At 42.8% G+C, this 15,771-nt stretch overlaps 1 protein-coding gene across 2 annotated transcripts in view; it reads left to right on the plus strand.

Moving 5' to 3' along the window:
- NEDD4 (NEDD4 E3 ubiquitin protein ligase) overlaps nucleotides 1-15,771 on the plus strand; it is a 155,356-nt gene that overhangs the window by 92,101 nt on the left and 47,484 nt on the right. For both annotated transcript variants that reach the window (XM_073652994.1, XM_073652993.1), the window contains 3 exons: nucleotides 6,803-6,853; nucleotides 9,196-9,257; nucleotides 15,312-15,414. In XM_073652994.1, coding sequence (XP_073509095.1) covers nucleotides 6,803-6,853; nucleotides 9,196-9,257; nucleotides 15,312-15,414 — 216 coding nt within the window. The remainder of the gene's footprint in view (nucleotides 1-6,802; nucleotides 6,854-9,195; nucleotides 9,258-15,311; nucleotides 15,415-15,771) is intronic.

The following is a 15,771-nucleotide window of genomic DNA, read 5'->3' on the forward strand; positions in this document are numbered from 1 at the left end:
CTGATGCTTTAATCCAGGTCTTGGAGACGATCCCTCAGGAGAACATCTGCTGCCTCATCAGGATCATGACCAGGCACGTGGAGGTCATACACACTACTGAGCATCATTTCCTTGTCTTGAGGCATTTCCAGTCAAGTTGGATCAGCCTGTAATTTGATTTTCCACTTTGATTTTGAGTATCATTCCAAATCCAGACCTCCATGGGATATTAATTTTGATTTACATTGATCATTTTTATTTTTTATTCTCAATGCATTCCACTATGTATCTCTCTACTTCAACTAATTAGACGAATTGATCTCACACCCAAAAGCAGAAAGCAAATTGCGATGGCAAAATAAATAACCAAATGGATTATAATCACATACAGCGTATTAACTAGAGGGTAACCAAGTGGAACCAAATCTACTGTATTAACCCATTACTTGCCAAATTAGCAATTTTCATTTTTTGTTTTTTTTGGACCTAATTAGAAAATCTTAGTTGCTAGAAGCAAAAAATTAGGCGTCCCAAAAAAGGACATTGGTAGATAATGGGTTAAGACCAATTTAGAATATTTGCAATTAAATCAAGAAGAATGTAACCAAACAGAAGAGGGTTTAGAAAAGCTGGGAGTATCTGCTGTGTGGTAGTATGGTAGTAGGCTCAAAAGACAGGTTGTGAGTGAGGGTTGTGTTCCCCAACACTGTACACATGTTAGGAGAATAGAGCCATTTTTAATAAGTTTGGCAAGGTCACATCTGGTGATGTTCAGTGTCCATTTTCGTCTTGTGCTTGTGTAGCCGGGAGGCCTTATTGCTGACACTGATGAAAAACTGATTTGCAGGGCACCATAATACGCATGGTCAAGTGCAGTGCTTATATATCTCTGCAAGTAAACCGCCACTACGTTCATGGTCTATGAAGCTGGTAGTGATAATAAGGACTGTACTTGACCATCTCCGGCAGTCCCATAAACAATGAATACACTGGAGGTTCACTTGCAAATCGTGCTTCCTGTGATTGGAGAGGTTCCTATCCGTTGACCCCAGCTATCAGATAGTTATCCCCTATCCTATGGTGTGGATTTAGTTAAAGTGTACCCCTTTTGCCGGTGATGTGATACGCTGTACAAATTATAATCGCCTCCCTCCGTCAAATTACTGACATAGCTTCTTAGAAATATGTAGACTGGGACCGAATAGAATTGTAATGATTCAGATCTGAAAGTTGACCGACTGACTATGGAGTCACATGCTTTGAGAAGACTTGTTACGTCAGAAACAAACGTCTATTTTTATAACCATGCAGATTAGTTTGTCAGATACATGTGATGAAGTGTTGTAGACACATGCATGATGGTCAGTGGTGACCATGATGGTCAGCGCAGATTTTTTTTTTTTTTTTTTTTTTTTTTGACGCTCATTACCTGACATAACATAGTTATGACATAGCACTATTATTGTGGGATTTATTTGTTACACACTATTATATATCAGATACCACGGTCAGAAACGCTGTGTTCATTGGCCATTGTGTCCAGCCAAAGGTGTGTTTTTTGTTTGTTTTTTTAAAGATATTATGCATTTCTTAATTTTAAAAGAGCAATTCTTTTATTTTTAAATTATTAAAACTAGCAAGGGAAACACATTTTTTTCTAATCTGTTTAGTTTTTGACTTTAGAATATTTTATTCTATTTTATGTATATGATTAAATGAGCTGCCATCTTTGTATGATCCTCTGTTAACAGCATTCAAAGTTATGCTTTACAGCTGACACACAGACCATAGACGATGATGGTTAGGATCTGCTTCAATTAGGCTATGTTCAATGGATCCTTCACAAATGAAAAACGGATGGATAATTAATGGATCCGTTTTCCATAGACTTCAATGTTAACTGATCTCTGTTGGATCCATTTTATTTAAAAACGGACTAAAAAGGTTTCTGCACAACATTTTTGCCAACATATTGCTGCTGGATCTGTTCTAACGAATCACTACTGGACATGTGAACATCGCCTTTAAAGGTGTTTTTTTTTTTTTGTTTTTTTAGACTGCCTCTGTGAACTTCTATAGAGGTCATTGTGCAAAAGAGTATGGTAGTGAACTGAGGCCATCACCTTCTGTGAATGTGCTATCTGCTGTATAAAGCTATGTTTTCTCCATTTGAATATTATGCATTTTGAAATTTAAAGGGAATACACAGTAGACGGGTTTCACTGGTTGCTGCTAGTTGTGAACTGATTGCACTGCTGGACGGCTTCCGAATTTGAAGGCCAATGTCTTTCATCTGCTACACAAAGATTCTGTCTGACTTCTGCATATATAGTCCTTGATGTTGCCTATCTCTTGGTGCTACTTCAAAACAGCTTGAACAGCACATCTTGAACGCCCAGTATGGTTTGAAATGTTTGCCTGGATGAGACCTTGCAGATTCAGCATAACTACCTTGTCTCTTGTTGCTGTACATAGTCTTGTCATGTTGTATGACCCGTGATATGAATAATTCTTCTACAGCCTAACCTTTTGTAGCAAAGTGTGGCTGGCTGTTCCTCACCAAGTTTTAAGCTTCCTGCACAGTTGTTTCTGTTTAAGTTAATGGCTGTTTCAATCTTTATATAAAAATGATAATCATTAAATCTGTTTTGGTATAATTGGTTAATTATACACCTGACTCTTTAATCCTATAAAAATCCCTGAATTTGTGTAAGTCTACCTGGATCCAAGGGGTAACTTTCCTCCTTGCGGAGAGTGAGATGTCAAGCCTGATATGTCAAGGTGAGGGGTACTTTTTAAGCCTTGCTATGCTCCTCTCGGAAATTAAATATGCAAATTGTCTCTTCAGAGAAGAGGACTAGAACTCTAGTACCACCTATTTTAAATGGCAATCCTAAAAGTCATTAGCGACCCTTTAATGAGCCTTGCCACATGACTTAGGATAAAAGCCCCACCAGATACTCAATTTGCAGACACTGTGCTTCAGGATACTGGCCCTCATCAGTACAAAGTGTGATATCTGGTTTGGCTGGGTGAGAGGCGTCTGATTGGAATCCAAGGGGTAATTTTTCTCCTTGCGGAAAGTGACGTGTCAAGCCTGACATATTAAGGTGAGGAGACTTTTAAGCCTTGCAATGCTCCTCTGGGAAATGAAATATGAAAATTGTCTCTTCAGTGAGAAAGAGTAGAACTCTAGTGCCACCTATTGTAAGTAGCAATCCTAAAAGTCAATATCGACCCTTTAACGAGCCTAGCCACCTAAAAGAGTTGATGCTATTTTGAACGCAGAGGGAGGTCACACCAAATATTGACGTGATTAAAAAAAAAAAAAAAATGTTTCGTTCATTTTGAATTTTAATTGTTAAAAATATTTAACATTTTTGTTCTTGATTTTATTCTTGCTTTGCAGCATTTTTTTCACACATGTCTAATACACACCTGCACACATATGTAGAAATTATGGTAGGCGAAGGAGTTGTATTAAGTGTAATCTATTGAGAATGTTGGAACCTTTTGAACGGTACATGTTCATCTTGTATTCCCTTCAGTGAAGACTTATTCTGTGAGATGAGCATCCTGCCTCTGGCGGCGAGCTCAGGTGAGTCTCATTGGGCAGTGTTCTGTTGCCTCCCGGGGGCTTGGCTGGTTCAGCTGTGGGTCACATCAACTTGCAAAACTTTTAACAGTATCTGCATCATCAGATATGGGCCATCATACTGTATATAGGGGAACTATGGGAACATACTGTATATAGGAGAGCTATGGGCCATCATAACATGTATAAGGAGCTGTTGGGGACATGCTGCATATAGGTGGCTGTGGGAGCCATCATGGTGTGTGTGTGTGTGTGTGTGTGTGTGTGGTGGAGGGGGACTCTGGAATCCATCATGCTGTGTGTGGAGGGGTCTGTGGAAACCGAGCCATTTTGCTGTGTGGTGCTGTAGCAGCAATCATGCTCTGTGGGGGGGAGGCTGTGGTAGCCATCATGAAGGTGTGTGTGTGTGGGGAAGAGGGAGACTGTAAAAAAATTGACAGGCAGAGGAGGCAGTGTGGAGATGGGGATAACTTTGGGGGGTGCAGAAGGGACAGCATGAAGTAGGAAACGTGTGTTGCTTATAGTTCATAAAAGCGATCGATGTGGAGACTATGTTCCATAAGAGGAACAGTGCGGGAGTCCTATTTTGTACAAGGAGCACAGTGAGGGGCAATTATTACTCAGGGACACAGAATAGAGCAGATATTTTTCTTTAGCAGAATTTTGACTGTTCTTTAAGGCCATCTTTTTCAGATATACTACCAAAAAAAGAGGATAGTTTGCAGAGAAGAGCTGTGGATGTGCAAAGTCATTATGACATCTGGACCATATGGAGATGAGCACAACTCCAATCAGGCAGGATGTCGCCTATAAAGTGCCTGGGTGTAAATGTTAATTTGTTACACTGCTGGTGTCTAATCGGTACTGAAGTTTTTGCATGGTCTGCAGTCTGTTGATGACTATCAATAACTGCCAGTATCTCCTGACCATTGTTGAGGACATACTGACCTGTCATTGCAGTTGATCGCCCTAATAAGCTTAGTGCTGTATTCATTTACTTTTGTTGATACGGGTGATGTATACATGTACTCATGATGGTTTTGGTGCCACATTAATGTACTGATAAATGTTCTGGTGCTGTATTCCTGTACTGATGGGGGTTCTGGTTCTGTATTTTTTCATATGCAGCAGTGATTGTTTATATTATTTGCAGTATATTAAACAAATCAGTGATCGCAGGTTCTAGTCCTCTAATAGGACTAAATGATGATAATGAGTAAATACCGAAAAGCAAAATAAAAAAAACTGAATTGCATATATTCACTGCAGGTTTAAAAGGAACCTGTCACCTGAAAAAACTATATTAACCTGGGATTAATCTGCAGTTTCATAGCATTGTAAATCTGCCCAGCGCCAGCACTTAATTTCCTCCCGACAGCGTGGGTCTAACTTTATTCCTCCCGACAGTGTTCCTGTTTCAGTCACGGGGCAGCCACTTCTCTGTGTATAGTGAGAGGTGGCTATAACGAAGCCTCTGGCACTGACTGACAGCACGCCTTAATGCTGACATACTGTCAGTCAGTGCAGGGGGCACGGTTACAGAGCAGTGACAGCTCTACCCCCGTAACTGTAACGCTACCAGGAGGAATAAAGTTAATTTCCTCCCGGCAGCATGGGTCTAAGTGCTGGCGTCGGGCAGATTCACAATGCTATTAACCTGCAGATTAACCCCATATCTGCAGGCTAATAGCGTTTTTTCAGGTGACAGGTTCCCTTTAAATTAAACTGTAGGGAGGGATGCCATTTAAATTTTAACCTTAGGCAGCTAAAAAGCTATAATCGTCCCTGCCTTCAATGTCATATCCAGATCACAAGTAAAATGGCTGTAATTGCTACTGTCGTTAGATCACTAGATTAGTGACCTGTGTATCGGAATATTCTGGTCAGGCAAAGACAATGAGCTGGTGTATTTAGGTGCTGACAGACTAATGTTCAGTCTGCAATTGTCATTCTGTATACCAGACAATTACAGGGATAAATGCAGACTTTTTGGCAACCAAAGGTGTCTGTGTATTTTGCTCATTAAAAGGAATGTATTATCTGCAAATGTTCTATTCAGTTATTCTTATTAAATATTTGGCTTTTAGGTTCATATTACAATTGTTAAAACAAAAAATCTTCTAATTTTCATACTGGCCACTAGTTGTAATATTAGACTATGTCCTGATGGCAACATGTACACGTGCAGAATACGGACTCAGACCCTCTGTATTGAAGCCTAATTTTATATACTCTTATCTGGTCAAAGGTTATTGAGAAGGGTGAGGTAGGAGGTGAGCTGTAACCTACTGTGAATGATGAATGCTGTATTCTCTTCTGTATATAGAGGTGTTTTCTTTTGGTTCTAATACTGACTGATAATGAAACAACTGAAAAGTTTTCTGTGCAGAACAGGAAGGAAGTGTCCCAGTACAAAACCTAGTTGCAGCATGAAAATTGCATTTTTTTTAACAGATTTTTCAATATATTAAAATCTAGTTTGATCAGCAAGTCCATTTCTGATGACCAGTTCCATTACATTTTGGAAAGAGTAGTTTTGTTTAAGCTATAATTGGTTCTTTTTACCTCCACTCTTAAGATATCTTGTTTAAAATCTTGGAAACATATTTAAACTGGTATTACCGACTTACACCTTATTGGTTTATTCGGGCTCAGCAATTTTTGTAGCTGTCATAGAAGTGATTTGAGAGGGAGACCTGTGTGGACACCGTTCCATTAGTTCTGCTCACTGATGCAGCAGCCTTCTCCCCAGATAGGATTGGGGTCGGAGAACAGTGGTTGTCCACATTGGTGCTGGTCCTGAAAGTGAGACCTGATCTATAAGAAAAACATTTTTTTAATTTACTTTTGTGTGCAGATTATCCCCATTCTGCAAGTAGTTTTACAATAAAAAAAATATCGATTTGCGGGAGAAAGTCTGTATGTACTTGTCCTGAGCACTTTCAGGACCTATGCTAGCTTGATAAAAAGTCAAAAAATAAATCAAGAATAAAAAGTAATCTAAAAGTTGTATATATCCCTCCAGTTTAAATAAAAAAAATTATACTCTTGAAGGAGTGAGGGTAAAAAAAATAATTGGCCTGTTACTTAAAAGGATAACCAAGCAAGCTGCAAACTATGATTTGTGTAAAACGATGATGTGATTAATCAGCTCTATTATGTAGGGTGCTCTAGCTATTGAAGGTAATTTCTACTACTTTTTTGACAACTGCTGTTTTCACTTTTCAGACCAGAGATGACTTTCTTGGTCAAGTGGATATTCCTCTGTACCAGTTACCGGTATGTGCTGTCCTCCTCCTGTCTGTCGATGACCTGTTCTGTATCTCTGTAAACCTAATCTGTTGATCACAAGCTAGCCTGCTTTTTTACATTTCGATAAGACCATTAAAGATGATATGTGTACTCATGTACAAAGCATGCCTGCCAGAACAGTTGGGTTTAAAGCTCAGCTCTGTTAAGAAGCTGCCATAGGGTTGTGGGGGATACTGCATGGTATCATGGTTTGAAGACCTGAAAATAATTAACCTTTTGTTAGCTTATGGACGTGAATGTTTCCAAGTGCTTCGCATTGTTCTTATCCATAGCCAACTCATCATGTGGTTTAGTGGTTAACTTACAGTAAGAGATGTAAACTGGATGTGCTGCCAGGCAGGCGGTTCACGGGGTGTTTATGGCTGTGACTGCATTACAATCTGCATTTTACAGCAGGAATCCTAGTTGGGTTTACCCATAAGCCTAGCCAATTAGTAGATGTATCTAGCACGTTACAGTTACTATTTTGCTCTTTTTTGCAATTTGTACATTTTGAAATGAGGACCTCAGATAGATACTATTTGTTACAGTCTTTCTTATACTATGTAACAAATTGGCAATTATCACATGAATTTCTCCTGTGGATCTATAGCAATGTCCGTTTAAAGGAAATGGTCACCAAGTTTTTGCTACTTCATCTGAGAGCAGCATTACTTAGAAAGAGACCCTGATTCCAGCCATGCATCACTTAGTTTACTGGGTGCAGCAGTTGTGACAGAGTTCTTAGATATAGCATATAGCTTAGAAAGTTACCCCCCCCCACCCCCCCACCAGGCTCTCTATGATGTACATTCACTATTGACAGTGAGCTGCTTATCATAGGAGGGGGCATGGTCAGTTTTAAGGCCCTGTCACACATAACGAGATCGCTAGCGAGATCGTTGATACGTCACGGTTTTTGTGACGCAATAGCGATCTTGCTAGCGATCTCGTTATGTCTGACAGGTAGCAACGATCGCTGATCGTTACAAAGCTTCCTGGACCATTCCTGGGTCGTTGCGCTCCCGCTGGGCAGTGTGCATCGCTGTATTTGACACCTTATCAACGACCTCGTTAGAGATTCAGAACTGAGACACGTAGGCGTGCATAAATTGGACTTTTCCGCGCCCCTCGTCCCCGATTGGTGGTCGCTACAGCATTCTCATTTTCCGCCATGCATAAAGAAGGCAACAGAATAGCGATTCCATCCTTTGTTTCTGACCTCGTGCTGGATTGCAGATCCTAGCAGAATTCTCCGGGCTGTTGATATCCGTTCATTCGACTGAGTCCTGATTTTGCGGATCCTTGTAGCGACCAAGGCCGCCCAATCAGAGCGCAGTAGCGTCAACCAATCGGAGATGAGGGGCGCGGAAAAGTAATTTTATGCACGCCTTTGTGAGACAGTACAGTCCCTATCAAGGTGTGGATCGTTGAAATAGCTGCTGTGTGAAAGCGTCCCAACGACCGCCGAGATCGTTAGTTAGATCGCTGGGGCGGCCGAAATCGTTGGGAAGTTCTGCATGTTTGACAGCTCCCCAGCGATCACGAAACTACTCTCCAGCGATCCCAAAACCGTGACTCACTAACTATCTTGCTAGCGATCTTGTTATGTGTGACGCGGCCTTTAACAGGCGGTCTAATGACTGCCTGACACCTAGCACAGGTAGTGATTATCACTTGGTAAACAGCACACAGCCTGATAAGTGACACATCACTGAATAGTGTTTTAACACCTGCATCATGCTGTCCTCAGATTACATAATCTGGCTGCCAAATATCTGACAAACCAGCAAACTCATTCCTTGGAGGAAAAGATCTTTTGTGCTGCACAAAAAAAAAAAACATCATTCTCGGCAGCACATTCTCCTGTTTAACAGGGCTCACACTGTCGAGAACTATGGCAGCCTGGACCTGGTCAGCTTGTGTAAACAGCCTATTAAACAACCACTGGTCGGCAAACAAGCAGCTGGTCAATGGTTGTTTAGTACGTCAGGTTGTGTAAATGGGCCCTTATGAACCTGAATGTGGGTAGCTGGACTGGATAGTGCCATGAGAGATGTGACGTCTTAGGTCTGTATGGCTGTCCGCTTCTGCTGTTTGGATGATATCTTGGACAAATGCAAAGGAAGATTTTGTGAATACTGAGTGATCGAAACACAAGGTATCATAAGTTTGTATGCCTTCTATTATTCAGATAGAGAACAATGGGAAGCTTTTATGAGATTTTGTCCCTTAAAGTGGATTGCAGTCAAAAAAGACCAATCTCCTAGCTCAACACTCCTGGGTATGATCTGCACTCAATTTAATTGGTCTATTCTGCTTTATTCCAGACAGAAAATCCCCGGTTGGAGCGACCATATACATTTAAAGACTTCATCCTTCATCCACGAAAGTAAGTTCTTTGGTGCATGGTATATACTGTGTAATTATTTAACCTTCAGATTTTGATCTTGTCAAAATATATCCTCTTTATTCTTACGTGCCCCATAAGTGGTGGTTCATTTTTATATATAATATATATTTAATTTAAAGGCATGTCAAATGGAGCCCGTGTTTTAGTATGATGAGCCCATGCCTCCGTATCAGAATATGCTCATGTGCAGCATTAGAATTTACCCAACTCTGATTGTTCTCCTTGATAAGGACACTTACTCTTTAATACAGTTTGAGCACAATTCCTAAATATGGATTTCCTCTCAACTTTTTTCATAGGCATTTTTAGAAACAGAGTGTATAATAGACTTGTAATTAGTAGTACTCTTGTTTTTCTTCAACTTGGTTGGCAAAAGTTATCTACTATATAATTGTTTTATCCCGTCTGTCTGTCTGTCCTGGAAATCCCGCGTCGCTCATTGGTCCGGCAGCGGCCAATCAGCGCCGCGGGATTTCTGAAAAAAGATGGCGGCCGTTAGCGGCTCATCTGCGGGACGGAGCTCAGTGGCGATGCAGCCGGGAGATGAGCGCCGCGAGGCGCTCATCTCCCGGCCGGTACCAGCAGAAGGACCTCGACCGCCGGACCCATCTGCGGGACGGAGATGCAGCCGGGAGATGACCGGCTCGAGGCGCTCATCTCCCGGCCGGTAGCAGCGGAAGGACCGCTGGCGTCGCTGACCTCCATGCGGAAGGGAGGACCGGGGAGCGGCGCTGCGGGTCGGGATACTTCTGCTGCGAGCGCCCGCTCATGTCCTGGGTTCTCGCTGCGGAAGTACCCGCACAGGCAGCGCCGGCCCCCTTTCCTCACCAAGACGACTCGATGATTGGTCGCGGTCTTCGGACCCGACCAATCACTGATCTTCCCGCAAAAGTTGAACACTACTGTGCTGATTGGTCACGGACGCTGCCCGCGACCAATCACCGATTTGTGCGGCACAGTTAAATAGCGGCCGCGACCAATTGGATGTCAGCGCCGCTCCCCGGTCCTCCCTTCACACCCTAGCCGCATGGATGTCAGCGGCGCTGCCTGTGCGGACTACTTCCGCTGCGAGAACCCGGGACATGAGCGGCCGCTCGCAGCAGAAGTATCCCGACCCGCAGCGCCGCTCCCCGGTCCTCCCTTGACACCCTAGCCGCTGATGTCCCCACAGTATCCGTATGGTGTTACAAAGGTCCGGACATTTGTGTTCAAAATCGCTGATTGGTTGCCGACGCTATTTAAATGTGGCGCCAAACTCGGTGATTGGTCGCGCCCAGCGTCGGCGACCAATCAGCGATTTTTAACACAAATGTCCGGACCTTTGTAACACCATACGGATACTGTGGGGACATCAGCGGCTAGGGTGTCAAGGGAGGACCGGAGAGCGGCGCTGACATCCATGCGGCTAGGGTGTGAAGGGGGGAGCGGCGCTGCGGGTCGGGATACTTCTGCTGCGAGCGGCCGCTCATGTCCCGGGTTCTCGCAGCGGAAGTATCCGCACAGGCAGCGCCGCTGATATCCATGTGGCTAGGGTGTGAAGGGAGGACCCGGGAGCGGCGCTGACATCCAATTGGTCGCGGCCGCTATTTAAATGTGCCGCACAAATCGGTGATTGGTCACGGTCTTGGCCCGCGACCAATCACTGATCTTGCTGCAAAAGTTAAACACTACTGTGCTGATTGGTCGCAGACGCTATTTAAATGTGGCGCCAAAATCGGTGGTTGGTCGCGCCCAGCGTCGGCGACCAATCAGCACAGCGTTGTTTAAATTTGGCGCCAATCTCGCTGATTGGATTCGTCTGGCGTCCGCGACAAATCAGCACAGCAGTGTTTAAATGTGGCGGCAAGATCGGTGATTGGTCGCGGCCGATATTTAAATGTGGTGGCCAAATCGGTGATTGGTCGCGGGCAGCGCCAGCGACCAATCAGCGATTTTTAACACAAATGTCCGGACCTTTGTAACACCATGCTTATACTGTGGGGACATCAGCGGCTAGGGTGTCAAGGGAGGACCGGGGAGCAGCGCTGCGGGTCGGGATACTACTGTTGCGAGCAGTCGCTCATCTCCCGGCTTCTCGCAGCGGAAGTAGCCGCACAGGCAGCGGCGCTCCCCGGTCCTCACTAATACGATTCTGCTCCCCTGTCCTCACCAATACGATTCGCTGATTGGTCGCGCTCTCCGCACGCGACCAATCAGTGATCTTGGCGCTAAAGTTAAACACCGCTCTGCTGATTGGTCGCGGACGCTGCCCGCGACCAATCACCGATTTGGGCGCCACATTTAAATAGCGGCCACGACCAATCACCGATCTTGCCGCCACATTTAAACACTGCTGTGCTGATTGGTCGGGGACGCCAGACGCGTCCAATCAGCGAGATTGGCGCCAAATTTAAACACCGCTCTGCTGATTGCGCCCGGTCTGCCGCATACATATTCTAGAATACCCGATGCGTTAGAATCGGGCCACCATCTAGTTAGAGATAATCAGATTAAAGGGGTATCATGGCTTCACTCACTTCTGCATCAGAAGGGGATGGGGGCCAGAGACGTCACATCTACTGATATATACTGGATCTCGTGACCTTTCAGCAGGTATTGTGCACCTGTCCTATTTATTAGAATAGAACAGATGCGTGTCACTGGCCTCCCGAATCAGAGTTTAGAAGAGCCAGAATACCCCTTAAAATATACTACGGACCCATCCTGCATAAAAAAAAAAACACGATTGCAATATTTTATTTAACAAATGATTGGGTTGTTTGTTTTTTTTTTACAAAAAAAAACCTTCTAAACTGTACTTTTGGTATGTTTACTATATTTTTAACCCTGTGTAGGAAAGCTCAGATAAGCACTGCAAATATTTTTATACCACGTGGCACACTTTCTATATAGTGGTAGTCTGAGCGATGTATGTCTGCCACCCTACGGCACATATTGGTTGGAGACATTCCTCGGCCACATGGTTAGGTTTTTTTTTTTTTTTATGCATAGGTCAAACAAATGCACTAAACCAAATGTGAATAAAGTGTAAATCAGATATTTCCTTATATTTTGTTCTAGCTCACTAGGGGATGACAATCGGGTTTTAAAAGCTGTTAAAACTATGCAGAAAAATGGTTTTGCTGTCAGCACAACTGCACATAAATACCAAGTAGAGTTCTCATGGCGTACCTGGCATCTCCTCCGAGTTTAAGAGTTAAGTGAATACGTTCCAGAGAAATGCAGAAGGATTTGGGTATGCCGTAAAGTGCCACCTGTTCCAATGAATTATCCTATTATCTGAGGCCTAGATGACTATTACATTCTGTTCCCAACATTGTTTATGCAGGCGGCAGCCAATGCCCATTCTGACCCCCTCCTTCAATAATAATACAGTTGGCTTAATGTAGTATTCAACTTGGCTCCCGCTTAATTGTATTTTAGCCCTGCTCACACTTGCAGTAAAATACTGCTAGATTACTTAATTTTAGAGGAGTTAATTATTTCTGAATGATGATAAAAATCTTCTGTTCTTATACATTTTCGTGAACGATGTGCTAATTGGATAGCTATTATTTGGGAAAATGTCGTTGTGAAGAAAAGCTATGTACGGCATCCCAAGTCATAAGCAAGACTGTAAATTCTTAGCACATTTTCATCCAGATCCCTGCCTTGAAACCCCATTTCTTATTTCAGGCAGAGCTTCCAGTATTTTAGAATTCTAGTTTTTCGCTGGGCACGGAGATGGAATCTCTCCGCATACTTTCTGACCACATTCTAGAGAACGCTGAAAAATAAGTTTGCCTAGGGCTGTGACTGTCCAATGCGTACTCAATACATTTCAGTATATTTTTTTTTATTTGGCATTTTATTACAAGTTTTTGGCTATTTAGCATCATTTATGTTGGCAGCAATGTCACAGCTATAAACACACAAAAGTTCAGTTCTGCTCCGAGTTTATATCTTAACTAGATCTGCAGTCAGAGCGACATAGGCCAGATATTTATGATATGGGAGGCTAAATTATTGTAAACTATACATTTTATACAATTATTTATTAAGATCAGTAGCCATTGTCTGGTCCTGCATTTTTAGCAACCTTAGCCTTTTTATTATCCAATATCAATATAATGGAATAATCAGAAAATTTGTCTTGGAGACTTAATGTCTCATCAGGTTTTTATTACTGTAGTTTATTTTACTAGCGCTATCATATTGCATAGCACTGTACAGACGTCATTATTACTGTCACCCTTGTTGCTCACAAATCTAACAGTATGTCTTTGGAGTGTGGGAGGAAACCAGAGAACCAAGAGGAAACCCACACAAACACGGGGAGAACATACAAACTCCTTGCAGATGTTGTCATTGATGGTATTTGAACCTAGGACCCCAGAGCTGCCAGGCTACACTGTGACCACCGGCCCACTGTGCTGCCCATTGGGCATGGTATGGTGGAATATACAGAACACAGCCATTGGTTAGCTAAATAAGCTGCTGCTGTTCATGTAACCTTCATGACATATAATTTTTGACTATTTAGTCTTGTCCCTAACTGCCTGGTGGATTGACTTGTGAGGGTAATTTGACAGGGCTTTTTTTGTCTGCTTTGTTTAAACCTTAATTGCACTATAAGGCCTCGGCCCCACTAAAGGCCCCGTCACACTTAGCGACGCTGCAACGATCCCGACAACGATACGACCTGTCAGGGATCGTTGCTGCGTCGCTATGTGGTCGCTGGTGAGCTGTCAAACAGGCAGGCTCACCAACGATCAGGGGAGCAGCGACATCGTGGAAAGAATCTTTCCACGATGTCCTGCTCCTGGTTACCAGCCTGCTGAAGCAGGAGCAGGTTGGTAACTATGGTAAACATCGGGTTACTAGGGGCACACGCGCTCCTAGGGGCACACGCGCTCCTAGTAACCCGTTGTTTATCATGGTTACCACTCTGCTACAGTGAGCGGGAGGTTACCGCTCACTTTAGCAGGCTCGTAACCATGATAAACAGCAGGTTACTAAGTGTGCGTGTGCCCCTAGTAACCCGATGTTTACCATAGTTACCAGCTTGATCGCTGCTCCCGCTGGTCACACACAGCGATGTGTGCTGACCAGCGGGAGGGCAACGATCAAAAAATGGTCCAGGACACTTTGCAGCGATCAGCGACCTCACAGCAGGGGCCTGATCGCTGCAAAGTGTCACACATAGCGACATCGCTGGTGAGGTCGCTGTTGCGTCACCAAAACCGTGACACAGCAGCGATCTCGCTATGTGAGACGGGGGCTTAACAGTATTCGGTCAGTATTTTTTCTCAGGAGTGGGAGCCAAAACCAGGAGTGGGTGATAAATTAAGAATTGGTGACTTGTTTCTATTATACCTTTTCTCTGATTGTTCCTCACTTGGTTTTGTCTCCCACTCCTGAAAAAAAAATACCGAATACTGACCAAATACTGATAGTGGAGCCGTGGCCTTAAGGACTAATTCGTGGCCATAACATTCAAGTTTGCAGAGACAAGGGGGTCTATTGCGGTGGAATCTGAAAGGTGTTGTAGCATTTTCTACACCTGTAGTATTACATGGTGACCATTCAGTCGAAAGGCTGTCCATGTATTGAACATGGGCTGGCCAAAGCAAAAGCCACTGTTTATAGCGGTCTCTACTCATTGAGGGTGTCCTGAGGAGAAGACACGCCTCTGTGACTTGCTTTACTAAAATACCCAGCTAGATTTGACCAGGGCAGATTTTCAATCTTTAGACTATATAAAAAACTTGTTTCAATTCTAGTTTAGGTTTTTCATCCAGAGATTAGGCCCTACTGCATAAAACTGAAAAAACGTTATTCAAAATCCTTTACATTCTGAATAAAAACTTCCCTCTTCCTCCATAAGTGTGGGAAAGGGAAGGGGTGAGATTTTTTAAAAATCTGCCCTCAAAGCTGTCTTTTTCGTATCTCTAATGGAGTTATTTTTCGAGTTGGTGTTTTGCTTTTAACTACATTTTTTGTTTATGTTTTATTTTTCTTATTACTATCTTACCTAATGTTTTCTCACAACAGTCACAAGTCGAAAGTCAAGGGACATCTCCGATTAAAAATGACTTATTTACCTAAAAACAACGGATCTGAAGAAGAAAATACAGAGCAAGGCGAAGAGATGGAGGTCAGTTTTTTTTTTGCTTTGTTTCTGAAGTTTTGTACTTTGTAGCATGTAAGCTCATAGTCTTCTATTGTACTAAGCAAGATCATTTTTTCTGGGTTAGCGATCCATATAAGAGCAGCGCTTTTTGGCAAATTAGTGGTTTGTTCTAATCCTTTTTATTTATAGTGTATAGGCTGTTTTTATTATTTTATTATCTTTGGTTGATAATTTTATATTTGGAGATGCAAAGAGATTATTCCGACTTCAAAGCCTGTCAAAATTAATTAAAACTAGCTCTGTTTCTGAAGCATCATCATATTACCTTGCACTGAAGAATTTTTTTTTATTCTTTGTTTTTTTGTTTTTTTTTAACCTTTA

The sequence above is a fragment of the Phyllobates terribilis genome, unplaced genomic scaffold (assembly GCF_046119375.1).
Source record: "Phyllobates terribilis strain yellow unplaced genomic scaffold, ASM4611937v1 Scaffold_11__3_contigs__length_659146591, whole genome shotgun sequence".
Classification (NCBI taxonomy): Eukaryota; Metazoa; Chordata; class Amphibia; order Anura; family Dendrobatidae; genus Phyllobates; species Phyllobates terribilis.